This window comes from Tasmannia lanceolata, unplaced genomic scaffold (genome assembly GCF_043159265.1).
Source record: "Tasmannia lanceolata isolate RefF3 unplaced genomic scaffold, GAP_Taslan_0.1 ptg000008l, whole genome shotgun sequence".
Taxonomy (NCBI): domain Eukaryota; kingdom Viridiplantae; phylum Streptophyta; class Magnoliopsida; order Canellales; family Winteraceae; genus Tasmannia; species Tasmannia lanceolata.
The window spans coordinates 68068036-68094716 of NW_027518685.1; the positions used below are offsets into that span (position 1 = coordinate 68068036).

Here is a 26681-nt window from a genome sequence, read left to right on the forward strand (position 1 = left end):
TGGTTGGGAATGGCCTTTTCATTATATGCTTCAAGCCTCGGAGAGTGGGCCCCAATCTCGACGGGTATGACCGCATCTACCCCAAAGGCAAGGCTGAATGGCGACTCTCCTATTGCGGTTCTGGGGGTAGTTCGATAGGCCCAGAGGAGATTCGGTAATTCTTCTGCCCATAAGCCCCGGGTGTTTTCTGCGCGTTTCTTCAACCCCTGTAAGAGAGTCCGATTGGTTACTTCCACTTGTCCGTTAGCTTGTGGATGACCGATTGAGGTGAACTGTTGATCGATACCGAGTTTTCCGCAAAAATCTTTGAACCGTCGGCTCGCAAATTGGGTCCCGTTGTCGGTCATAAGGACCCGCGGAATACCGAACCTACAAATGATATCATGATAGAAGAAGTTTTCTGTTTCTTTGGAAGTAATCTTCTTCACTGCCTTGGCCTCGACCCACTTGGTGAAGTAGTCAATGGCAACGTACGTCATTCGGTGTCCCTTGGCCGAGTTAGGAAAAGGCCCTAACAAATCCAATCCCCACATAGCGAATGGGACTGGATTGGAGATGGGTTTGTAAGGAACTGCAGGAAGACGAGGTATGGTCGCGAACTTCTGGCATTGGTCACATTTTCTGACAAACTCAGATGCGTCTTGCTGGAGAGTTGGCTAGAAAAAACCTCGGCGAAGGATCTTGTGAGCCAATACCTTTCCGTCCGAGTGATCGCCACAGATTCCTTCTTGGAGTTCACTCATGGCGAGTTCTGCAGCGGAGGGTCAGAGACATTTCAATAAAGGCCATGAAAAGGACTGCTTGTATAACTCCTGTCCATCGAAGATATAATTGGCGGCCTTGGCGACCAGGCGTCGAGCTTCCTTTTTATCCGAGGATACGACACCGTCTTTTAAGTACCGTACTATAGGATCCATCCAACTAGGTTCCTCGTTGAGTTGTAGGATTTCTTCTTTCTCAATGCTAGGTTGAGGAAGGATCTCGGAGTAGATGTTTCCTGGCTCAAACATTCTGGACGAGGCTATCTTGGAGAGAGCGTCAGCGCAGGTATTTAAAGTTCGGGGAACTTGCATTATCTGGAATTCTTCAAAGGTGGAGATTTCCTTTCTCACCTTTTCTAGGTATTTGATCATCCGCTCTTCTTTAGCTTCGCTGAAGCCATATACTTGGCTGACCACCAATTGCGAATCACTATGGATTTTGATCCGATTGACTTGTAATTCGGTGGCGAGAGCTATTCCCGCGATCAAAGCTTCATATTCCGCCTCGTTATTGGATGCTTTGAAATCTACTCGCAAGGCGTACTCCACAATAAAATTGTCTGGTCCTGTTATGACCAAGCTGGCACCACTGCCCCGGCGTTGGAGGAGCCGTTCACGTACAGCATCCACAGTGGATCTTGGTTCTGTTGGATCAGAGTCGGTTCTTCGGCTGGGAGACTTGGTCCTTCGGATTCCTCTATCGATACCGTACGTCTGGATCTGGTTGTATCTGGAGAAGGCATCCATGAAACTTAGCATCTCATGCTCGGCGGTGGCATCAATGAGGTGATCGATCATTGGTATCGGGTAACAATCTTTGGGACACGCTTTGTTGAGATCCGTGAAATCTATGCAGATTCGCCATTTGCCATTGGATTTTCTGACCATCACAACATTGGCCAGCCACTCCGGGTAGCAGATTTCTCTAATGAATTTGGCATCGAAGAGTTTATCTACTTCTTCCTTGATGTGCTTTTGTCTTTCGACGATGAAATTATGTTTCTTTTGCTTGACCAGCTTGGAGTTTGGGTCTACATTCAATTTGTGGACCGCTACATTGGAGGCAATTCCCTGCATATCGGAGGTGGACCAGACGAAGATATCCGAATTAGTCTTTAACAAATTGACGAGGTCAGTTTTAAGTTTACCTGACAGGAGAGAACCTATTTGGACGGTTTGTTCGTCGGCACCGGGGAACAAAGGAATTTTCGTGAGTTCCTCGACCGGTTCTCCCTGCTTTATCTCAACTCGAGGGTCAGTACCGCCTATGAAGAAGGTTTCTTTGGCGGCCTTTTTCTTTTTCAACAGGGCGACATAGCACTCGCAGGCTTTCTCTTGGTAGCCGATAACCTCTCATACGCCAAGTTTTGTGGGAAACTTTATTTTCAAGTGGGCAGTGGAAACCACTACCCCCAGTTCGTTCAGCGCTGGCTTTCCGATGATTCCATTATAAGTGGAAGGGACGCGAACTATTACAAAGGTTTGCATGATGGTGCGTTGGATCGGGTGAGCACCAAATGTTACAGGGAGTTTGATTTTCCCTCGTACCTTGACTTCTCCTCCGGAGAATCCGAAGATGGACCAGTCAACAGGCTCCAGCCTATCACTGCTGCTGTCCATTTTGGCGAAGGCGTCTTGATGGAGGACATTGACTGAACTCCCAGTGTCTATCAAGATTCGCCCCACGTTAAAGTTGGCGATGGTGAGTCGGACTACCACAGCGTCATCATGCTGCCGATCTATCGTTCCATAATCTGCCTCTGTAAAGGTGATAGGCACACTGATACTTGGGTCCGTCCTTGACTTCTTGGAGGGGTTTTCTATGGAGTTGATTTGTCCCGCATAAAGGGCGCGTCCTTCGTCGGTCGGTCCTCCGGACACCGGACTTCCATAGATGGTGTCGATATTTCTTGTGATCTTAGGTGCTTCCTCCTGATCCGAAGCTCTTTGCCTATTGTTTTCTACACGGTGGTTTGGCGAGCGACGATGTTCGTCGGGCCGGTGTATTTTGGATAGGGGTTGTTGCTGGCTCCTTGGGGGATTTTGAAGGTAACGGTCAATCTGACCCAGTCCCGCGAGTCTTTCGATTTCATTCTTCAGATGATAGTAATTGTCGGTGGTGTGCCCATGATCTTGGTGAAAACGATAATATTTGTTAGAGCTTTTACCCTTTCCCGAGTTTCTCATTCTTTCAAGCCAGTGTATGGGTTCTCTATCACGGATTTCGTACAAGATATTTGAGATGGTGTTGTTCAATGGAGTGTAGTTGACCCTATCAAACTGGGGATTTGGGGAGCGATGATTCTGTCGATCGTTGTGTTTTGCCTGCTTATGACTCGGTAGCGCCCTAGAGTCGTTTTTTCATTTTTCGGTTCCTCGGGAGTTCTCCAACTCCCTTTCCATGGCGAATGATTCCTCATTATTGATGTATCTGTCTGCAGTGGCCATGAGTTCTTGGAGGTCGCGAGGAGGATTCACATTCAAGGCGACTTTCATGTCTCTATCTCAGATGGCATGGTGGAGTGCGGCGCGAATCATATCGAAGTTCGGTTCGTTAATTTGGTGGAGTTCCACTCGGAACCGACCGTTGAACTTCCGTAATGTTTTGTCCTTTCCTTGTCGTAAAGTCAGAAGGGCGTCGGCTGGTTTCTTTCGGGGCCGACTGTTAATGAAGTAAGCGACAAACTCCTTTCCCAATTCGTGAAATGACTTGATGGAGTTGGGCCTTAATCGACTGTATCAGTTGTTAGCATCTTTCTTTAGGTAGGCGGAAAAGGCTTTGCACATCATGGCGTCTGAAGCATTCCTGATTACCATCGCACGGTGGTAGGTTCGGAGAAACTCAAGAGGGTCAGATGATCCATCAAAGAGGTCTAACCGAGGCATATTCAAATTCGTAGCAACGATGGCATTGGCGATTCTTGGGGTGAAGGGGAAGCGATCTCGCTATCCCATTCCGCCAGGAGGTCTGGATCACATGGTGCCTTCATTTGCTGTTGAAGTTCTCTTATCTGACGCTGGAGATCAGCCATGATGGTGGGGTTTTCGTCTGCTTGGATATTTTTCGTCGGGCTTCTTATTTGTGGAGGTATCTGATTCTCGTTTCGATGGGCTAGATTCGCGGGTTCCATCATCGAGTTGTCACCCCTTTGATGCTGATCATCACGGCGATGGTCTGGTGGCGGGCTAGTGATTGGGGCAGACCCTTGTTGATGTTGGCGGGGTCTTTGACTCCGGGGATTTCGTCCTTCTGAGGTCCTTGCTCATCTGAAATCTCGACGGGATGAATTCCTTTGCTCGGCGGGTTTACAGGCGGAGGTGGTGTTGCCGGTTGGGGAGAGATCCTTTGAAGTACTTGTTGGAGGGCAGCCGCGACGCTTCCCAGTTGCCGTGTGAGTTGGTTGAAGACGGTCATTGTTACCGGATTGTCGCCGGAAGTAACCATCACTCCCATCTCTTCTGGTGGCTCGCGGTCTCGTTGACTTGCTTGGCTTCTCGCAACCATTCCACCGTTAGGTTGGGAGGTAGCTTTCGATTTTGGCATAGACGGTCCTACGGATGACGCCAATCTGATGACGCTAAAAATCTGACTGTGACTGTACGAACTAGCTTCCTAGAACCTGTAATCCTGCGCTCACAGAGGAAGCGTCAATGGGCCTGAAGTTGTGGCTCCGGACGGCCACTTCGACACTCAAGTCAGAAATGGGCAATCACAGATGATGGACGGGGAATGGGAGAGAGTTTATGTCAAGTAACCAGACCAAAAGAGAAGAGGGAGAATGGAATGCCTTTTGCTTGAGTGTGTGGCCCCCTTTTTATAGGGGAGGAGATCCACGATCTTGGAGATATCAATCGTATCTTTGATTTAGCCCACGTGGAGCATGATGGCTGGAGAATAAGATCGTGGAGATATCAATCATACCTTTGATTTAGCCCACGTGGAGCGTGATGGCTGGAGAATAAAATCGTGGAGATATGACTTCCACTGATCATGGGCGGAGATCGTGGATGGTGACTTGGGCGGGACGTTTTGAATTCAAAAGCCGTGCCTTACGTGTAACGGCCGTCCGGATTAGTCGTTTGGGGGCGAGATCCCCGCGATTATGTTTGATTTCCTTGGTAGCTCGGTACCAGTCAAGGGAGAAGTATCAAGGAGGCCCAATCAATGTTTATTACTGAGTGTTGCTGCGGGGGTTGTATTGATCTAGTTGAGTAATGGAGAAGGGGTTTGAGGGCCGGTACCGTGAATGCCGATATTTACCCCCAACAGTATGTTTGCTCTCATATGAGGAATCGATTCGACCCGTGTCCTTTTTCAATTAACAAAATATCTAGTTTGTTGTTTTCTTTAGATTTCTTATTTTCCTTTTTGTTTATTAGTTCTATTTGCATTAGGATTATTTACAGATAGTAATAGTTATGTATAAATTAGGAGTCTAAATCGCCGCATTAGAATGTAAATATTTTTATCTGTGTTCTTTCTACATTTACCAATCTTTTCTTCTCAACCATGGAAAAACCTCATGGTTTTACCTTCCTTACAATTCTCATTTTCTTTGTTCTTCCATTCTCTTTTGCTCAATTGCTTCCCTCTGAAACCATGGCCTTGTTCCGATTTCAACGCATTTTGGAGTACCCATCTGTTCTCAATGGCTGGAACAGGTGGACTAATTTCTGTTACATTCCTCCTTCTCAGTCTCTTAAAATCGTTTGCTCGGGAAACCGAGTAACCGAATTAACTGTCATTGGAAACAAAGGATCCCCTTATCCCAGTAAGGTCTTTTCCATCTCTTCTCAAACTCTATCTTCAAATTTTTTGATTGATTCTCTTGTTACCACTCTTTCTAAGTTGTCAAGCTTGAAGGTGCTGTCACTTGTGTCATTGGGTTTGTGGGGGCCTTTACCTGAAAAAATCAATTGATTTTCGTCTCTTCAAGTACTGAATATAAGTTCAAATTTTATTTATGGGAAAATCCCATTGCAAATTTATTCTTTGACCAGCATTCAGAGTCTTATTTTTCATGATAATTTGTTCAATGGAAGTGTTCCTGATCTTAGTAGCTTAACAGTTCTTGAAGAATTGGACTTGGGTTGCAATATCCTCGGACCAGAGTTTCCCTCATTGGGGAATAAGCTTGTCAGTCTAGTATTGAGAAACAATTCTTTCCACTCAAGTGTTAATTCTGAACTGCAGTCCTTTGATCAGCTCCAAAGATTAGATATCTCTTTCAATCAACTTGTGGGGCCAATCCCATCTCTTTTGTTCTCTTTACCTTCAATTCAGTACTTGGATTAGGCTGGTAATAAATTGAGTGGAGCTCTTCCAATGAATACATCTTGTAGAAATGGACTCAATTTTGTGGATCTCTCTCATAATCTTTTGATTGGAGGTTTGCCTCCCTGCGCCCGTTCTAATTCTTCAGACCGAATTGTGTTGTATTCATGGAATTGTTTGTCTTCTGGGGATTCAAAGTATCAACATTCAAACTCATTTTGCCATGTAGAAACTTTGGCTGCAGTTATGCCTAGTAAACAGAAGGAAACATCGAAAACCAAGTTAGGCCTCTTACTTGGAATTGTTAGGGGAATTGTGGGATCCTTGGTAGCATGTATGATGTTAACATGCGTGATAGTTAGGAGATTGGGGAAAAAGAATGAAAGAAACTCTAGATCTCAGAAATCTGTCGTAGGAAAAACGTCAGTTCGGATATCCCCAAGACTGGGTACTGAATCTAGTAAGCTGTTCTTTCTCTTCCATCATTATTCATTGCTATCTGTCTATAGAATGACCATGAATGATATTTCTTTCACTTTACCATCCTTGAAAATTTCAGTAGAAATGTATCCAAGTTTTCCAGGCTTGCGTCTATGGTTTAAGGGCCTAATCTTTCTGAATTTCTTTTGTAATGTTTCTGCTTGGTAGTGTATATAGACTTTTGTAAAAGGATTCTTGCATGGAGCACTCAATGTTTCTTTGATAGGAATGATTAAAATATGTGAAGCCAATTTTATCTTTGACAGGCATATGTCTCAGGCAATGAGGCTAGGAGCACTTGGGCTCCTACCATATCATGCTCTTACTCTGGAGGAACTCGAAGAAGCAACAAATAACTTCGAGCCGTCGAATTTAATGGGGAAAGGATCTCAGGGTCAGGTATGAGAGTGAATCTATTTCGGATGGAAAATATCACCTACTACTCTTAATAATAATCTTATATATTTGTTCGAAATGCTTGGGGACAAATGATCATGTAATAAAATGTTTCAGTATAATGTTGACTGTGTCACCCTAGCCACTGCATAGATTAATGAAGGCGACAGAATAGGTAGATCATATACGAAATGTTAATACACTCTAAAGAAAGGATAAGGGAATGATGTTGTATTTTCGTTCTTCTATCTGGACCTGAATGGACTACCCAAGTTGTGGCTCTAACCATGACATAAAAGTGAATGTTTCCAATGTATGTGCCTGTGAGCATTGAAACGAAATTGATTACAGAAAATAGATGATAGATTTTTAACATCTGGTAGACCTCAATAAGTCCTGTTTATTTGCCCTGTTGCCACCATAATTTAAACATCCTATCTCCTTGATCAAATGGCTATCTTTTAGTGCTTTGCCAAGAACAATTTAACTGTTGTTTTTTGGACTATGCCTCTTGTGTCAAACTCTTTTGAATACTAAATATTTTGTTCATGGGTTCAACACAAAAATCCCCTCAAATTTCAGTCTATTAAGTGGTAAGGTAGTGTAGACAACCCATTTTGACAATACCCTAGTAGCATTGTTAGATTAGAAATCCTGCTAAATCAGCGTTTTAGAGTCCCAATTTGTACCTTAGGATAGGTTAGATCCCAGGTAGGTCCCTTTAAAATTTCGTTTGAATCCGTTAGAGTTTGCCTAGCAACCGAGCGAGGTTTCTAGTGTAGTGTAGTGTAGGAATAAGAGTGGGGATTTAGCCAGAAAAGGGGGTGTGCTGGAACCTGGAAAGTCAGTTCAAATTTACTGCAGCGGGCTGTCCAGGAAGATATTTGGGTGTGCAGATTAATGCGTAGCTTAATTAGAGGGTGCATTATCCGAGAGTAGGGCAGTTTGGTAAATAGAAAAGATTCCTTTCTTCCTTTCCAAGTTACAATTAGGCCTAATCATGAGTTAATGAGGTTTAAGGCTAGGATTAGTTGGGAAAGAATATTAGGAAGCTTCCTAGGAGGTTTATAGGCTTTTGATCTCAACCCTTTATTCATAAAGGCAATTTGAAGGGCTAAGATCATAGAAAGGAAAGAGAATTTCTTGCCTTGTTTTTTAGTTGGACCCCCCCCTGTAGGTTAGAAAATGTACAAAATATACTATAGGTGGCTGTCTAAGTAGGGAGGGGGGTCTGAATATATCATTTTCCCTTTCATAGAAACCCATCTGAATTAGGGTTTTAAAGGGGAGAGAAGATTTTTCATTGAAAAATTCTCAGAGGAGAGGGAGAGAAACAGAGAGCATAGAGAGAGTGAGAGAGGGATTTCGGCCTTCTTCTCCGGCATCATTTCCAGCCGGATCTATCATTTCCACCCCCACCACAACCATCTTCTTATTCTTCTTCTTCTTCCCTTATCTCCACCATCACCATCTCTGCAACCCACCTCCACCATCACCATCTCTCAGCCACATCTCAAAACCTCTCCTCCATTGACCTCTAAAATCCTAGATCTAGATCTAAACCCATTTACTCCGGCAACGGCCATAGATTCCGGCCAACACCTTCTCTGCAATTCGTATCTCTCCCTCTTTACCACCACCACCCAGATCCTATTCCAATTTCATTTTTTTTTATCCCCATCAAAACCCATCACCATCACAGCTGGCAACCTCTCTTCTCATTTCCCCAAGACCTCCTTCTCTGGCCTCATTTCCCGCCGAAAATCCGGCCATTCCATCCTCCACCGCTAGCCGATCCTCCACCATCATGACCGTACCCCATCGGAGAAGAAAGGAGCTTGGGCTCCACCGCATCCGACGGGCCACCATAGCCTCACCTTCTTCCCCTATTCAACCTCCCATTTCTCTGTTTTTCATCACCATCTCTAACCCATTTCAGTAACCCTAGCCTAAAATTTGACCCCGTAGCAACCACCTCATTTTAATATCCACCGCCACTTAGAAACCCACATCAAATTCTCCACCACCATCATCTTCCATCAGCCCAACAATCCAGGAAACCCTTTTTGATTTTTATCTCCACCATCACCCTTAGCTCCTTCCTCAAGCTCTTGTTTAATTTGTTCCAAAGCACCCTCTCCATTGCAATTCACTCAAACATAGTTCTAATCCCTAGATTTAAGATTCTCTTCTACTTGGGTTTCATCCATTTTCTGAGACCGAAACTTCCTAGTTCAGATCTATTCCTCTGGTCAGTAATTTCGAAAAGTGGAGAGAAGAAGAAGAGGAGGCTTTGGACCAGAGCAATTTATTTAGGCCTGCTGGCATTGGATAGAATAGAAAGTGATCAGCGTTGGTGAAATTCTGGATTTCGTGAGTTGCGTGATTTGGGGCAAAGAAAGAGGGATCTTCATTTTTTCTCTCTACCGGGTATGTATTGGAGTTTATGCATTATATTAGTTTTCTCGTATATATTCTTTATGACTCCGGAGTTTACTTTGCTTATCATTGTTATCCTGTTATTCCATTTTTAGTGCCCAGTGCTCATATAATCTGTTTGGGCATTACTTGGTTTTTTTTTTTTTTTTTAAAAATTAAATAACCTTTTCATTTAAATCCAAACCCAAGCCCGGACCTCGGACCCCGGCCCGGCACGCGTTTGTTTTTACACATGCATTACTTGGTATTTTGATTTGCATTTTACTGTCACAATACAAACTTATCACCCCAGGTGGCGCATTGAGCCTCCTGTTTCTTGCTACTCTTTTTAATAATATATGCCGTTATCCCGCAAAAAGGAAAAGCTTTGAGTCTCCTGTTTTGGAATTGATTCCCATGGTTCTCATTCTTTATGCATTTTGAATAATTAGTTTCATCTATGTAGTCATTTGCTTTATGAGAATTTTCTGTTTGGACTTTGGATAATGATAAAGATAAAGTAGTATCTTGTATATGGGCGCCAAGATGTTTTACTCTTAGAATTCAGCGGATGCAATGTGCCATAACAAAGCACATGTTACATGCGAATTTTCAGTTTGGGATCCTTATGTTAAATTTTGACGGAGCATGTCCCTAGATATTTCTACTTATTTATTCTGTTCTTGTATATGGCATGCCTTGAGGGGCTCAATGTGACTCTTTCTTATTTTGGATGTCATTTGTAGAATTTTCTTTTATGGATTGATTTGCAGTTATGGTTTTATATGTAGGTCTGTTCTGGATGGTTAAGGTATAACTTCAATTAGCGTTAAGCTCCGCGCTTCATTTTAATTTTCTTACCGTCCTAGTAAGGTTATTTTGGCTATTTTCATCTTGGAATCGGAGAGGACAAGTCTCAAGGTCCTTGTATTTATTCTATTTCTTGTGCACAGCATGCTTAGAGCGTTTGACTATGATTCTACTGTTTATGGAGGCCGCTGTTTTCATCTATGACTTGATTATCATTTGTCATTTTCATCTAACTGTATTATGGATGGTTAAAACTTAACTGTACATTGTAGGGTTCACCTCGAACTGCATGCTTCACTTTGCATTTTATTTTCAGGTGCACGGTTATTTTTATTATTTTCTTCTTTTTGTTTTTAAATTTAAAACTTTGAATTTCTGGATGCCTATAATATTCGTTCGAGTGGATAGGTTCTAATTGCTAAACCTCCCTCTTGCTGTGTGGTTATTACATGTTTGCAATGTGAGAACATTTTTTTATTTTTTCTTTTTTGAATGGTAATGTGAGAACAACTTCCTCATGTCTTAATTCTGTAATTGTTTCTTTGTTATATGGCAGGGTATACTTTCTTAGAAGTTTTAGTTTAGGTTATTTCCTATTTTGAATTTATTGAGGTTCATGATTTTTCAATAAATACGAGTTTGGCTTCTTGTGGTGGATGTCAAAACTGTAGATCTTACTTTTATATGGTCCAATTGGAGAAGTTTTGTACAAGATTGTTATACACTTTGAATGCTTCAGTTTGGTTGTGGCTGATTTGTTTTATGATGAAGTTGCAGTGGACCCTTTTTTTTTCTTTTTTTTTTATGGCACAGGGTACCCCCTGCCCCGTTTAGGAGTCCAACCTTCGTTCACTAAATATTATGGCCTGTAGTTAAATTAAAGCATGAACCTGGGTATACCTTTTCTGCAAGAGCCCAGTTCAAAACTCCACTTTGACTATGTGTGTAATTTGTGACTTATTTCTCTACATGGACTTTAGGGTAGTGGGTATTGGTCATTTGATACAGAAGGGAAGGTGTGTATTATCTATAGTTGTGATCTTTTCTAAAATTAGTTTCCTATTTGTACTAGGGTATTTCATTAAGAAATCATTGTTGGGAATGTGTGTATTATCTATAGCTTGTTTATTGTATTATCTTTAGGTAGAGTGTTCGTAGTCTTTTAGGTGCCCTTAACCCATAAGTAGCCCATTCATTGCAAGGGCAAGGAAAGAGTCATCTAGAGCCCTATTGGGAGACATACCTTGTCTCATGAGGCAGTTCTCTTTTGAAGACAAGCCTCATTGTTTAGAGTTTATCTCTTAGGGAGTATACCTTGGATTTAGCATTAGAGGAGTCCGCCCATAGGAGACAGGCTTTGTCTCATTTATATAGTTCATCCTTTTAGGAGGCTTGCCTAGCCTCATTTGTGGAACACCCTCATAAGTAAGTAGAAGACTAACTTAGTCTTTTTAGTTGCCCTGACCTTGCTTATCATTACAAGGGTGATGATAGGGGTACTTGGAGCTCACCTTTGTGTCTAGAAGGCATGCCTTGCCTCGTTTATAGAACCCCTATTTGGAGACAAGCCTTGTCTCATTTAGAGAGTTTCCACTTTAGGAGGCTTACCCAGCCTCATGTTAGAGTCTCCCCTTTTTCTAGAGTGAGTTTTTGACTGATTTGCCCTTGTTTTGATAGTGTTATTAGAGAGTCTCTGACTCATTTGTACTCTCTTCTTTAGTGTTGGTAGCTAGGGTTTCTCCTTTAGAGTTGTTGTCGTTCTTCTTTATTAGAGACTAGCACAATCTTATTAGAGCTTTGCTTACTTAGGATTTTAGATTGTTTTCTTTGTTCTTGGGGCACTTGTTTACTTGTTCGTGGATTGTTACGTCTTCTTTTGGGATACTAATTTGTTGGTTTGGGGTTTCCCCTTTACCCTAAGGGTTTTACCCTAGGGTGTTGCATTGTGTGTTCCCTTTGGACTTTGACCAAAAGGGTGAAAGCATTTGAAATTTTAAAATCCAGAACATTTGAAATCTTAAAATCACAAGAACATTGAAATCATTTAAAATCACAAAACATTAGAAATTTGAAACCCAAAAACATTTGAACATTTTAAAACCCCAAAACATCAGAAATTTAAAACAACAAAAATATTTGGAAAAAACATTAGAAGTATTTGAAAATCAAAAACATTTGAAAACGTCAAAAGCCTTAAATCATTTGGAGTGTTAAATTTTAGTGGTAGTTAGGAGAGTTCGATTTTCGAACTACGTTTGCTTGATCCTCTTCCACGGGTACGTAGTGCAGCTTGAGATATTTATCCCAAGTCCAGCCAAACTTTGTAAATAAATCATTTGAATTCTTTGAAAAGCACAAAAATCTTTTAAAACCTTGTTTTCAACAAGATCTTCCTCTAGAGTTAGGAGTTTGTCCTAGATAGAGAATTTTAGAGTTAGGAGTTTGTCTCTTGATGTGTTGTGTGTTTTGTTTGTGTTTGTGTTAGAGTTAGGAGTTTGCCGCGTCTCCGTCCGGTCAATTGGCGATTCACATCGCCGACTGATGACTAGGTCTAGGATGCGTTAGAGATCCCATTGTTTTCCTTAAGACACACAGCCTAGTTACACATAGGTTGTAGGAACCACCTGCATTAGCTTAGGGCTAACTTGCGTTTAGTTAGGGCATATAGGGTGTCCTAAAATCCACAATCCACTGGAATTTAAATAATTGCACAAGAAGCTTTAATAACTAGTCCGATCTTTCAGGTCGAGTCTAGGATAGAGGTCTAGATGTCTTAGGCATCATAACTTAGAATAGGTGCGAAGAACTACGTTGCTTTGATTCTCGTGGAGGCGGGGATACGTAGGCAGCTTTGGATGAATACCAGACCATCCAAAGAATCGGGCGAAATCGTTTAGAGTTTAGGATTTGTTGTGTTGCGTCTTGTGTGGTATTAAGTTATATTGCATGTTTTGTTGTGCTTTCTTATTTTCCTGTGCAGACCTTATACCTTTAGCTGTAGCATGCATGTGTTTGTCCACCAGAACTTAGACACCCATTAGGTATGTCACTCATAACCTAGCTGTGATTGGGTGACACTTCTTTCGTTCATCTCGTGTGTGCTTATTATTTAATCCCCGGGACATGCATGATTAGGTAGATGTTTTCTCGGGGATATTTCGTTCCCATTTCACATGATTTTGCCCAAAATTATTTTGAGTTAATAAAAAAATGGCATAAGAGACTAAGTGCTTGCACTCGGACGAATTGGGGGTGCTCTTCGGATCTTCTACATTCGTAACTAGGCACGAGCCCATATATATATATATATTTCTGGTTATCTATTGCACAGATGATTTGTTTTGGGTTCCATGGCCTATCCATGGATGGCGACTCTGAGTTTGTTTTAGGTACTTCTTGGTTTGAGGATTTATCCTTGGATCAAGAGGTATCTCATTTATCACCACTCGTGCTAGGCTATGAGAGTGACACTTATTTTGAGAGTTCCTTGGTAGAGCTCTCCTTCACATGTGGAGATCTTTGAGGATTGCAGAGGATCTCATGTCCTCAGCACCCGTCCTCTCGGATCAGGGTCCACAGGTAATGAATTTTATATAAAGTTATCCTCCTTATCAGTTCTCAATTCCCTTAGCAGCCTAACTCCCAAGTTATGAATGGATCAAGAGCAAAGAAGAAATGTTTTTGGGTGTTTACAGTTAAAATCTGTCTGACGGATTCCACATAACTAAGCTGGTTTTCGAATTTTTTATTTTCTCAAAATTTGAACAAGTAATCACACATGCTCATGGTAAAGATCTCAAAGTAATATAGGTTATTTGCATACATTATAGGGTTAATTCAGTCGGTAATAGTGTTCAACTCTATCGAAAAATGTTTATTTTCACTTGTATGATTTGTTATTTGTCAGTTCATTTTGAGTTTCCACACTTTTATAATTTAATGTAGTGAAAAGTTGGATCCTTCAAAATGCATCAATGCTCTGTTTTATATTTCCACAAGTAGTTGATTGGATTTACTTTTTCTATGTTTGAAACTTCACTTGGTCAATCATTGACTCGCACAAATCAACTTGATTTCAGATCTACTGAGTCAGTAAAACTCGTTGATCCACCCAATGCAATCAACTCGCGGGGTAAATCATTGACTGCCTGATTCAACCCACTTTTGCTTTGGGTTGACTTCTTGAGCAATGATAAGATTTTAAGCACTACCATATCTCTCTCTAAATGGTGTCTTTCAATCACTAGTTATATTTCAATCACTAGTTATATTTTAACCTAATTCATAAAACATACCAAGTGATTTTTCTACCTACGTAAGCCAAATTTGGGAGCTATAGCTCATGAACTAAAGTAACTCAAGTTGACAGTAAATTACAGTTTTCTTGTAATGTCTATGTCATTAGAGTTTCAGACATGGGCATCTCGTAGGAGGATTTCAGATGCCATACATGTACTCACGAATTAAAATAAATGAAAAAGACAAAAGATTTGGACTGTTCTATTTAATGTGCCAGAAATAGGGATAACATTCTCATTTTCATATGTTGCAGTAACCTTTCCTGAATATGGTGTATCTTACTGGTCCAATATACAATATTTGAAAAACTGGAAGTTATTATTCTTTTCTGACTTTGGGTGATGATTCCATCGTCATATCTCCAAGAATTTGATAGAATTTTGTAAATTAATATGGTTTAAACATCATCTCTACTAGACACAGACTGCTTCACTTTCAATGTTGACATATGAATAATTTCACATCATCTTGGCTTCTTTTGCAATTTTAGCTGTACAAAGGCTGGCTCAGTGACGGATCAGTGGTCGTGGTGAGGTGTCTGAAACTAAAGCAAAGGCATGCTCTTAAAATCTTAAAACAGCAAATGGAAGTAATTTCAAAGCTCAAACATCGCCATTTGGTCAGCATTCTTGGACACTGCTTTGTCACTTATGAGGAATCCCCTAATGCCACTGATACCATCTTTCTTGTCTTCGAATACGTTTCAAATGGGACACTGAGGAGTCATCTTACTGGTAAGGGGAATAACCATTATCCTATTGCTTTTCAGCCATTAATATCTGAAATATCATAAGATTTCAATTCTTATAATTTATTTGGCAGAACGGTGAAAGTAAGAGATGCTAAAATGGTCACAAAGATTAGCTGCTGCTACGGGAATTGCGAGAGGAATCCAATTCTTGCATACAAGAATTGTGCCTGGTGTTTTAAGAAATAATTTTAATATAAAGAATATTTTGTTGGATGAAAATCTCACAGCCAAAATTAGTGATTATAAGCTTCCAAGACCATTTATCAATAAGATCACTAAGGTCAACTCCACTTAGAGTGAATAGTTCAGTTTTTATTTTTTGTTAATATGAAGTATGCACATTTACTTAATACACCCCTAATTTTATTGATCTTTTTTTTTTGTTTGAACCAAAAGGTCTCAATTTCAGCTAATTTTCATCTTTAATAATGTAGGTCGGTTCTGAAAGCCCTTTCAATGGAGCAAAACTTGGCGATCTGGACAGGTAAGCAACCACCTTTTTTGATATAATGCTTATAGCTGGAGTGTCTTATATAAAACCCAAATCAAAATTAGGTGTAGTTTGATCATCGTCAGCCCAAAAAGCGTTTATATTTCTTACATGCGGGAGTGTATATAGTGATGACCACCAAGCATGTTACGGTGAATTCAGTACGAATTGGTTTTTAATTTCTTTATCTGCAGTACTGGACATGGTGGTAAAGAAGATGTTTATCAGCTGGGAGTTATTCTACTAGAAATTATTACAGGAAATCCCATCACATCTCTCACAAAATTGGATGTCTTGAAACTTAAGGTAAACAACCCATTCCTCCATTTTACTATTAATGCATTTAGAGAGAGAAATTGAAATGTTTTTTTTTAACTATTTCTAAACTATTAATCAGCTATTTCTAAAACATATTTCTAGTTTTTTAAAAACATGGAAATCTCTTCAGAAAATATCCAAGTGTTTGGATTATTCAAAAAAAAAAAAAAAAAACTCCTTTAGTAACTGGAGAAAGAAGGTTTTGGTAGTATGTTAACGAAATGAATTCCTTGTATTAGGAAATTTTGAACCCATGATTGCGAGTTGTGACACGCCATTAGACATCAAGATTGAATCATGAATAGATTTTTAGTTCATAATAGTATGTCGAAATTTTAGTAATTTTTTTTAAAGTTTATGTATGTTTTTTTGTGGTTCACAGCTAGAGAGAGGCCTAGCAGAAGGCCCGAAAAAACTGAGGGGGGGAACTGATCCTTCCATTAGAGGTACTTTTGCCTATGAGTCCTTATAAACTGCAGTTTAGATCACCATAAACTGTCTATCTGAAGATATTGGTCAGCGTCCATCGATAGAAGATGTTCTCTGGAACTTGCAGTATTCAGCTCAAGTTCAAGATGGATGGGCGAACAGCGAGAACCTCGGTACACATTCATAGAGATTAATGTATCCTTCATTTTGTATTTATTTTTATCACTTGGTGGTATTTCAAAAATTCGGATCATGGTACTTGTTTGTATATTTCTACCCATCCTATTCTCCTTTGGTTCTTTCTATTTTTTTATGACAGTGATTGATAATGAAGGGAGGAAATGTTAAATGAGCAGGGGGGATAACATGTCTTATAAAACGAGAAAATCCCGAAATAATCCCGAGATTTTAAGAAATATCAAGATATTTTCATTTTTATAATTCATTGTGAAAATAACATGATAATTTAATGATATTTTTTATTTTTTATTTTTCTTAAATTATACATTTTTATTTAGCCTACTGATGATATTTGTTAGAAAATTAATCAACCTTAAGCGGAAATAGATCGTTACCTCTGCCATGATGATCAAATTGAAGGTGCAGATGATGCACATTCTTCGAACGTTGAATACTCTCCTTGAAGAACTTAGTTTTGATGTGGCCTTCAGATCTATCCAAAGCCTTATGCTTAAATCAATGTGAATCTCAAGTAGGGCAACCACGAAACAGGGGGGTGGGCATTGGTTGGCTATTAAAATTTTAAGCTCTTTAAACTTTGATCTTTAATCCTAACCCTTTTGCTTATTAATCTTTAGTTGAGTGGTTAGCCAAGTAGAATGAAAATATAAACACGATAAGCATAACTAAGAGAAGAAAAGAAGATAAGGGAAAGAGAAATGTACACCAATAATTTATAGTGGTTCGGCCTTCAAACCATGGCATACTCCACTCTTGTCAAGTTTTGCTCCTTGAGGAAATCTACTATTGCTATCCTCCATAGTAGGCCGTATGCGAGCCCATACAAGCTTGAAGCTTCAAGGGGTTTAATATTGGTGCCCTTCCACCTTTACAATGAAAATGAATGAAGAAGAGAAAGATCTTGCTTTGCCTCATTTTAGGGGCTGATTGCACGATGAAGAATGAAGAAGAAATCTCTCACAATATAATACAAGTTGAGCATAATCCAATCTCTCAAAGGTTTTAGCCAAATCAAGACACAAGAGATGGAGAGAGTGGTTTTAAATCCAAAATAAAACACAATATCTTGTGATATTCATCTCATGATCAAGGGGTCAAAGACATAAACAAATATTATCAAGATATAATGCATGATTGGTGTGCCTTTGAAATGTTGGATATTTTTAAAATATTTTATTTTTTAAAATAGAAAAATGAGATTTTTCAATGAGAAATTTGAAAGAGACATTTCTCAGTGTGAAATGATGTTTCCAACTAGAAGACACTTTAGGTTGTGAAAAAGTATTGTTTTAAAATGAAAGGGTACTTTTCATTTGACCTGGTGCCTTCATATCCTTTTTATTTTCTATTAACAAAAAAAAAGGCTTGCGGTCTCAATTTTAAGATAACTTTCTCCCCTTTAACTCTGCTCTTTTCCTATATGTAAGGGGATACTTGTCCGGAATTTGGGATGTAGACCTTGTTCTTGGCGTATGCATTATTTTTGTAGGGAATTTAACAGGGTAGAACTCGCCCCTAAAAGCTAGTTGTTAGAAGGAGGGTGCCCATTCCCTTATAACCCATCCCCATCCATCTTACTTAACCGATGTGGGACTATTTGGTTTTTGCGTGGAACCTCAACAATCTCCCCCTCCACGCGGAAGCAAGGTGGACAATCTCGCCCCTCCACATGGTGGCAACTTGGGAACCACAAGATACTACACCGGGGATTCCGAGATCTTCCCCGAGGGACATTCCCTCCCTCGGAGGCAAACCGGGGTTTCTGAGATCTTCTCCGAGGGACATTCCCGACCTCGGAAGCAAACCATCTGTAGGGAATTTAACCTGGTAGAACTCGCCCCTAAAAGCTAGCTGTTAGAAGGAGGGTGCCCATTCCCTTATAATCCATCCCCATCCATCTTACTTAACCGATGTGGGACTATTTTGCTTTTGCATGGAACCCCAACAACCCCAACAATTTTCATGGGACTTATTTCTGTGTAGCCACCTTCATAAGTGGAGAAAAAGAATCTATAAGAGAAAGCTTCGTTATGCCTTGCCTACCTCTCTCTCTCCTATTATGATTCTTTGTTCTAAAGAGTCACTTTGTTCATCCACCGTTACAATTTGTCACAACATGAAATGGGCGATTTAGATCAACCTAAGTTGACACCCACTATGTCCTAGTGGGGCATGCCCCATTGTCACACAATGAGGTGTGCCCAAATGAAACATATTGACAATACAATTACTCTACTCTCGGTTTTCTTGCATATTTTTTCCTTCCTTTTGTTTCCTTTAAAAATCAAACAAAGTTTGGAAATGCCATATTTTTTAGGAAAAGATAAACGAAAATGGGTGAAAATATTAGAAAAGAATGGAAAAAGTATCATTTCCCGTATTTACTCCAAAAGATTACCAACAATTTCAATGAAAGGTCTCTTAATCTCCATTTCAATTATCCATATCTATGCCGTGTTATACACTTCAGACGACCATCTAAATCACACTACCTACCAAGTTTCCCACCCTACATTCGTGGTGGTGGTCCCACTAATTAGCAATTGTGTATTCCACATTCTCTTTTTGAAGGGAAATGATATCTAGCCCTTTTTTCTTCACTGGCCACCCTTGTTGAAAAGAGTAGTCATAAATACACTAGAGGGGTGGCCCGAGGAAGAAAAGGGGGCGAATATATGATCTTCCCATATAAGGACACGAAAGGTCATTTCCAATCCACCATTTTCATCCCCATCCGACATGAGGCAATGTTGCATTCCATGACCCTGTTTGGTTAATTTAGAGGGACACTATCAGAAATTGAGGGTCCCTAAGTAAAAATTGAATAGGGTTGGTTTGTGTAAAAAAAGTTTGGAATTTTTTGAAATATTTTTCCCTTCCATACTTTTCTGAAAAATTCTTGCAATCCAAACAGGGCCTTAATGGAAATGGAAAATGCTAAAATGAAAGACACTTTTATTCGGGAAATGATAAATGCGCCCCTTTCCATCGCTTGGGACACCCGGTTGCATTGTACGTGGCAATCAGGTCACTTCATTCCTTAAATATGAAGTACATCAGCCCCTTTGCAGTCATAGATACACTCTAGCCAGGTGTCCCAAGGGATGAAAATGGGTGCATTTATCATTTCCCTTTTATTCTCCGTTTTAAAAGACATTTATCAAGACCCACTTCTGCTTCGTTTACATGCTAGATTTCTGTGACATTTTGGTTTTAATGTTTCTCAATGTTTAAAGAAATCAAAAGATTTTATTTACTATGTACTTTTTATGGGTTGAAATGGTGGGAGACATTAAAACATATAAATGAGGGAAAGTGGAAACGTTAAAAGGGCTTTTAGGAGGGGTGGAGACGTTTCATGTTTATTCTTCCCTACAAAATCTTTGTTTCGATAATCTCAAAATGGGAGAAGGACCACTTTCTGGTGAGGTCTCTTCATCTCTATAAAAGCTATCTGTTTTCTTCTTCAGAAACTCCATTGATTTATTTTTGGTTACATCTTTTATCATCTTTTGTAACACGAGTGGTGACGAGTTCGAGGGATCGTGTCAAACAACCAGTTGCTTCAAAAGCTTAAGCGGTTGGAGAAGGCATTATTTATTCTTTTATACTTTAACAGCCCCTCACTTGTGGCCCCTCTTTTAGGGTTGGCCTACATGTGGCACATGTGTCCTCTCTTTTGGATTTGGCGATTGCATATGGATTTTTGTTATCAAGGAGGTTTGAACTCGGGACCCTTGCATCCGATACCATGTCAAACAACTAGTGGTATCAATGCCAGGCCGTGGTAACTCTGGTGTGCCTCTGAGGATGAAAAATCCCTCAGGGAAGATCTCAGTAACCCCGGTATGCCTCCAAGAATGGTAAAATATCTCTCGGGGAAGATCTCGTAGTTCCCACGTTGTCTCCACATGGAGGGGGAGATTGTTGGGGGATCCACGTGAAACCAAAGATCCCACATCGGAAGTGTAATAGATGTGGATGGACTTTATAAGGGAATGGGCACTCTCCCCTTAACGGCTAGCTATTAAGCGTGAGTTCTACCCGCGTCCGCACAGATCGATTCCGGAAGAGACCCAATGGATTGTTGTATCTTGGGAGTCGAACGCCGATCAACCCAGTGCAGAAGGGGGCACATCATCTCCAAGGGTAGCGTGTTTTTCGGGGCTTGGGTAGCGTGTTTTCAATTACTTTGATTTGGAATATCATTCCGGGGCTTGAGTAGCGAGTTTTCTAAGCCGGGCCGGGCCAGGTCAGGTTAGTTTAGCATAAGCTATCGTTATGAAAACATTTCAAAACAGTTTTCAACATAACTTTTCATTAATCACGTCTCTTTAACTTTTTAAAATATTCGATCGAGAATACGTAAAAGTTATTTTGAGAGGAAGTCTGCGGCCAAGTTTGCTTCCGTCGACATGTGAGTTATGCACCAGGCTCTGAAAGTGTTGAGGATTTTTCGAATGTGGGTTATCATTGGGATATTTTCCATGGGGGCTTGGATTTTCCCCATAATTACATCTACTACAAATAATTAATCGGCTCTAATTTATAGATTTGGGGTTCCCCATTTTTGCACCATTTTCACTCCCATGAAATGGATGAGAGCTCTAGTCCAAAAAACTGTTCTTTCATGACTTCAATGGAGAATAAACCAAGAATCATTCTTTCGTCATGTTGAAGAATTCCACCAATTCCAGCTCCTTCGATATTAATCTTGAGCTATCCATGATCATGATTCTTCGTTTCATATGGTTTGATTTGGAATATCCTTTCAGTAATACTGTCTGGTGTTAGAGAGTGTAGCATTTCTGACCCTTCAACAACCAGCATTAGTTAGCAGACTTATGCCAGTCTTAAGCAAGTGTTGTATTTTTTAGGTGCCTTAAAGTCCTCCTTTGGATTGTATTAAGCTAGTCATTAAGACTCCTTTTCAGGTCTACCTTAAGGCCTTGTTTGAGTTGTAAGAAAAATATTTCAGATGGAAAAAACTTTCTTGGAAAATTTTTGTTTTTCCACAATTTAGATGGAAATGATATGATTATGGTTAATTTGGAAGGATATTATTATAAATTGTAAGTTCCTCTTAATAAAATTTGAATAGTGGTGGTTCCAATTAGCTTTTTCATGTGTAAAACAAGTAGGAAATCTTTGAAATATTTTTCCTTTCCAAACTTTTCCTCAAAATTCTTGCCATCTAAATAGGGCCTAAAGGATTCCAGTCTGCTAGCAAGAGCTTGAAGTCTTCTGTAAGTTTTAGAAAGTTTTCACAAGCAAGCAAAGCTTATTACTTTCTTTTTTTCGGTAGGTAAGCTGGGATTGAACTGCCGACCTCTAGGTTATCTTGTGCAGTTGTGGATATACTATATTCTGATGGCTATAGATAGTTAACAGTTTGACCTCAACCATTTTGGCATATTTTATGGATTTACTATGGGGTGATGATAAATTCGCACCCCAGGATTATTCAAACCCTTTAACGTGAATTGACGTAAAAAAAGCGTTAAAGGCTGATGCTTGTTTATGCTTTTTGACACTTTTTGACGTAAATTCACCTTAAATGGGTGCGAATCATCCTATAGGATGTGCAAATTTATCATCTCCCATTTCTATATTCCAATGACTAAGGTAAATGATATATATCTTGACGAGTTTGTGTTATATGGATTAACTATATAGTAGAATTTTTTGAGCAAGGTATTCCATATTGTTTGTTATATATATGTATTATGTGATATGAAGCTACTTTTGAGAGTGATGATAGATCATACATGTGGCCTTGTTTTCACCATATATTATCTCTCTTTAGTTGTTTATGATGTGCCATATATAATCAGTCGATATATCTGACACACAACATCCACATTGGATGTGGCAATTTGTGGAACATGACGAGAACAAGGTTTATAAAGCCCTATTTTACACAGTGACCTTTTCTTCGTACTTGGAAACTTTTAATATGAGGAAATTGAGCTCTATCAAAAAAAAATTTACAAGGTTTATAAAGCCCTATGGAAAGAAAGTATCAAATTTTATCAAAATTTCTACTTTAAAACAAAAAAACTAAATGTCAATTGTTTATTGTCCAGGACTAGATATATGCACCCATTGGCTACATATTACTATTTCCTCCTCTTCTTCCACTTCCGGGTTTCATTGGTAGTCGGTGGTGCAACGAACACATTGCAGGAGATGAAAAGATAGGAAAAATAATATGAGAAGAAGATGACAAAATGGTCTTTCGAACCGTGAGACACGCCTCCTAGGTCAATAGTTTTTAAACTACCATTCATTCAGAAATTCAGAAACTTTGAGTAATTACTTAGTAAAATGTCTATATATATAGTGAAGATATCTCAACTATCACTCTAAGAGGATGTTATAGTCTAAAGAGATTGCTAGGAACAACCAACACAATCTGGGACATCCTCACAATGCAGGTGATGATTATCTAACAATAATTTATTAAAAGTTCAAGCAGTTATATTTTTTGTGCCATCCCAACCATATAATTGTTGACATGGAGTGATCAACACCATCGTTTTGGGTAGGTGGTTTGATCTTTGTGGTCATAAGCCATTCATTGCAAAAATATCAAATTATTAACTTAAAACTCAAGATAAAGCTTATTATTAGTTCCAACAATCATTTTGCATTACAGCTAAAGAAAAATTGTACCATTATTTGAAACAACAATTTTTCAAGTAACAGCGGAATTCTGAGAGCTTCTCGATTGACCAGTCAATATATGCATCCATAGCTCTAAAGTATTTATGCCTCCAATTTTTGTTGAGGATGAGAAAGCCGATGACTCCCCAAAATCCCAATGCGTATGACATTGCCACGAATGAGTAGAAAATCATAGGATTTTCAAGAACCCTAGAATTTTTTCCCTCATCTCTAACAGGTTGTGAAGGGATTTCCAAGGAGCATTTTCTTTCTATTGGTGGTCCACAAAGATTTGGATTTCCCTCGTAGCTATCGTTACCAAATGTGGTAAGGTGTTTCTCATAAGGGATCTTACCTGATAGGTTGTTGTAGGCAACGGAGAAAACGCCAAGTGAATCCAGTTGAGATAATTCATAAGGGATTCTCCCAACTAACTTGTTGTGAGAAAGATCCAAACTCTCCAAGCTTTTTAGGTTTTGAAAGGATCGTGGAAGATGGCCAGTTAGCCGGTTGTTGGAAAAATTTAATGAGAGAAGCTCTCCCAAGTCTCCTATTTGGAATGGAATGTCACCCTCCAACTGATTCATGGACAAATCAATTCCAGTCATCAAGCTAAAAGGAAGGCCATCGTAAAAGTAAGTTACACCCTTTGTGGTGAAAGAAGTTGAAGGCCTAGGATGAAAGAATGTATCACCTAAGAAAACATCATAAATTTGGATTTGCTCTGTTTTCTTCCATGAACTTATGTTGTTGAGACAAGAAGGTATATTTCCAGAAAAAAAATTGTTGGAGAGATCCAAGGTATGGAGGTTACTTAGTTGACACAGTTGTATTGGAATGTTTCCTCGAAATAAATTATTCCCTAAAAGAATTGATACCAATTTTGAGAGGGAGAATAACCAACTAGGAATAGTGTCGGATAGGGTATTTTTTCGCATATCAAGAATCATCAAGTCAGGGCTATTTAACAGGCCAGATGGAATTTTTCCAGTGAAGTTATTGTGGCTGGCAAATAAATATTGCAATCGTATCAAGTTAGCATCAACTGGGAGAATGTCTCCTTGCAATCTATTACTTGATATATTGAGGTAAACCAGGTGAGTGCAATTTTTGGTGAGTTGATGTGGCATTTCTCCTGAAAAGTTGTTGGAAGATAGGTCCAATATAGAAAAGAGTTTTATTTCACCCATGGATGAGGGGATCCTACCTTGCAAAATATTTTTGGATAGGTTGAAGTAATTCAATTGAGGGAAGAGTGTGCCGATGTTTGTAGGAAGTGACCCGCTTAGATTATTCTCAGAGATATCTAGAATAGTGAGAGATGATATAGTGTTGTGGGTAGACTGAGGAATTGAGCCTTCGAACAAGTTACCCGTCAACGACAAGGAATCACTTGACATATTGTACAATAGCCAAGATGGGATGATCCCTTTAAGAGAGTTATGACCCAAATTTAATTCAAATAACTTAACTTGGCTAGAAAGAAAGCTAGGAATGCTATGAGTGCTATGTTTGTTGAGGTTGCAATTTTCTAAGGACAACCACAGGAGTTGAAAAGTAGGAACCCAATGTGGGTGTTGGGTTTCGACCTCTAATTGGACATTGTTTGAAAGGTCAACACGTGAAAGCTGTGAGAGGTTGGCAAAAGTAGAAAATGAGAACACACCCATGAACTGATTATTTGAAAGATCAATAGACTCTATCTTCGTTAGGTTGTTGAAAATGAATGAAGGAATCTTCCCTGTAACGCGATTGTCGGAGAGAAAAAGCTGTCGCAGGTTATGCATGCCTTCCATACATGGATGAATGCCCTCAATTGAATTGCTCATGAGATACAAGGAATTTAGGTTCCTTAGTTTGCAAATCCCTGTAAGAATAAGACAGAAAATTGTGACAAAATTAGATTGATGTTGCAAAATGATAACGAGGAAGCCCCATTGTATGATTATGAGACAAGACAAAATTCTTCGCTAAAAAACAAGTTTCTAATAAAATTTTATTTTTCTTTTTTTTCCAATTTATTAGTGTAAATATAAATAGTCATATTTTGGGAAATAATATTCTCACACCTTGACTCAATGTAAGGCCTATCAAATGTAAGGATAAGATCAATCAAAGGTGGGACCCTCAAGACCACCAACTTCCTCTGGATGACGCCCTCATACATCAAATCTCCAACGTGGGGTCTCATTTGCTATTTCTTCCCTTTTTCATTTTTTTTGCTTATCTTCATAAAAAGGCCAGTGTAGTACGTAGAATAACATAACAATAATATGTAGGGAGGTTATCATGCTTTGTCATGTGTGTAACGTTACAGTCATAATTATTTTTTAAGACAAAAATATCCCTCTTGTTAGGAAAATGATAAAACATTCCGTTATGTTTGAGAAAATCGTGAATGAATATGCTAAAAAAATATGGAGATGATATATATTTAGAGGCCTTAATCTGACAAATGGGATCTCAGTTAGGCATAAGACTTGGACAGTATGGGTTGACTTATGATGGTCAACTTGATCAACGGTCTTGATTACACCCCTGACCATATGTGGAACTTAATGTTGACCCTAGGCTTCATCCTAACCATGACCACTCAAAGTAATAACATAATTAGTCCTGTAAACATGTGGAGATGATATAACTATAAGATTTGGCCCAGCCATTGTATTGGTTGTCTCTGTGTTGTGACTTGACTTGTGAGTAGTATTAAAAGAGGGGGTGGGAATATCATTTCTCATTTTCTTTATTAAATCTACAGTTTTTTTTTTCTTAAAGCGGGTAGTATTATGTCAGAAAAATAACAAAATCCTGTCAAAAAATACTTCACACATCATCATTTTGGGTGAGGAAATGCTACTGCCCCGTACCTGTTGAGATGGCGCCAGATGTGAATGTCAGATTATTGTCTGATAAATCCAACCATACCAGGGAGGAGAGGTTGCCTAGACATGATGCAAGACTTTGATCGTCAAGATTGTTATTGCTGAGATCTAGTTGCGTGAGTCTCTTCAAGCCACATAAACCTACAAGAAAACTGATCAAGACAAAAAAATGATCGAAGTTTTATATTTACTTATATGAAAACTGCTTAAAAAATCACCGTTAGATTTTTTTTCCTATTGATCAGTTTTGTCTAGTTGCCTAGACAAAAGTGGCTCTTTATCATTTTCCCAATCTTGATGAGATGATCCTAAGCCTTGATTTAGGAGGTCTCACACCAAAAGCCGCTAAAGCTTTCATATTTGTATTCAATAATTAATCTTACTGATGGGATGGCAGTTAGGTGTGGTGCTCGGGCCATATGCGTTGCCTCATGATGGTTTGCCAGATCAAGGGCCTTGTTAGCCCATAAGGTTCTGATCCCATTAGAAAGGGCGGTGATAAATT

At 39.5% G+C, this 26681-nt stretch overlaps 1 protein-coding gene and 1 pseudogene across 2 annotated transcripts in view; one reads left to right on the forward strand and one right to left on the reverse strand.

The window, feature by feature from the left end:
* Positions 1–5175: 5175 nt before the first annotated feature.
* On the forward strand, positions 5176–16713 carry LOC143883776 (putative LRR receptor-like serine/threonine-protein kinase At1g14390; annotated as a pseudogene). Its single transcript, XR_013252521.1, has 7 exons — positions 5176–6503; positions 6783–6915; positions 14930–15173; positions 15262–15470; positions 15625–15674; positions 15875–15986; positions 16381–16713. The product of XR_013252521.1 is annotated as a putative LRR receptor-like serine/threonine-protein kinase At1g14390 (transcript).
* Positions 16714–23305: 6592 nt separating this feature from the next.
* The window catches only part of LOC143883257 (uncharacterized), a 40332-nt gene continuing 36956 nt past the window's right edge, over positions 23306–26681 (reverse strand). The window contains exons 14-15 of the mRNA XM_077386601.1: positions 26162–26317; positions 23306–25161 (exon numbers count right to left, since the gene is read on the reverse strand). Coding sequence (XP_077242716.1) covers positions 23306–25161; positions 26162–26317 — 2012 coding nt within the window. The remainder of the gene's footprint in view (positions 25162–26161; positions 26318–26681) is intronic.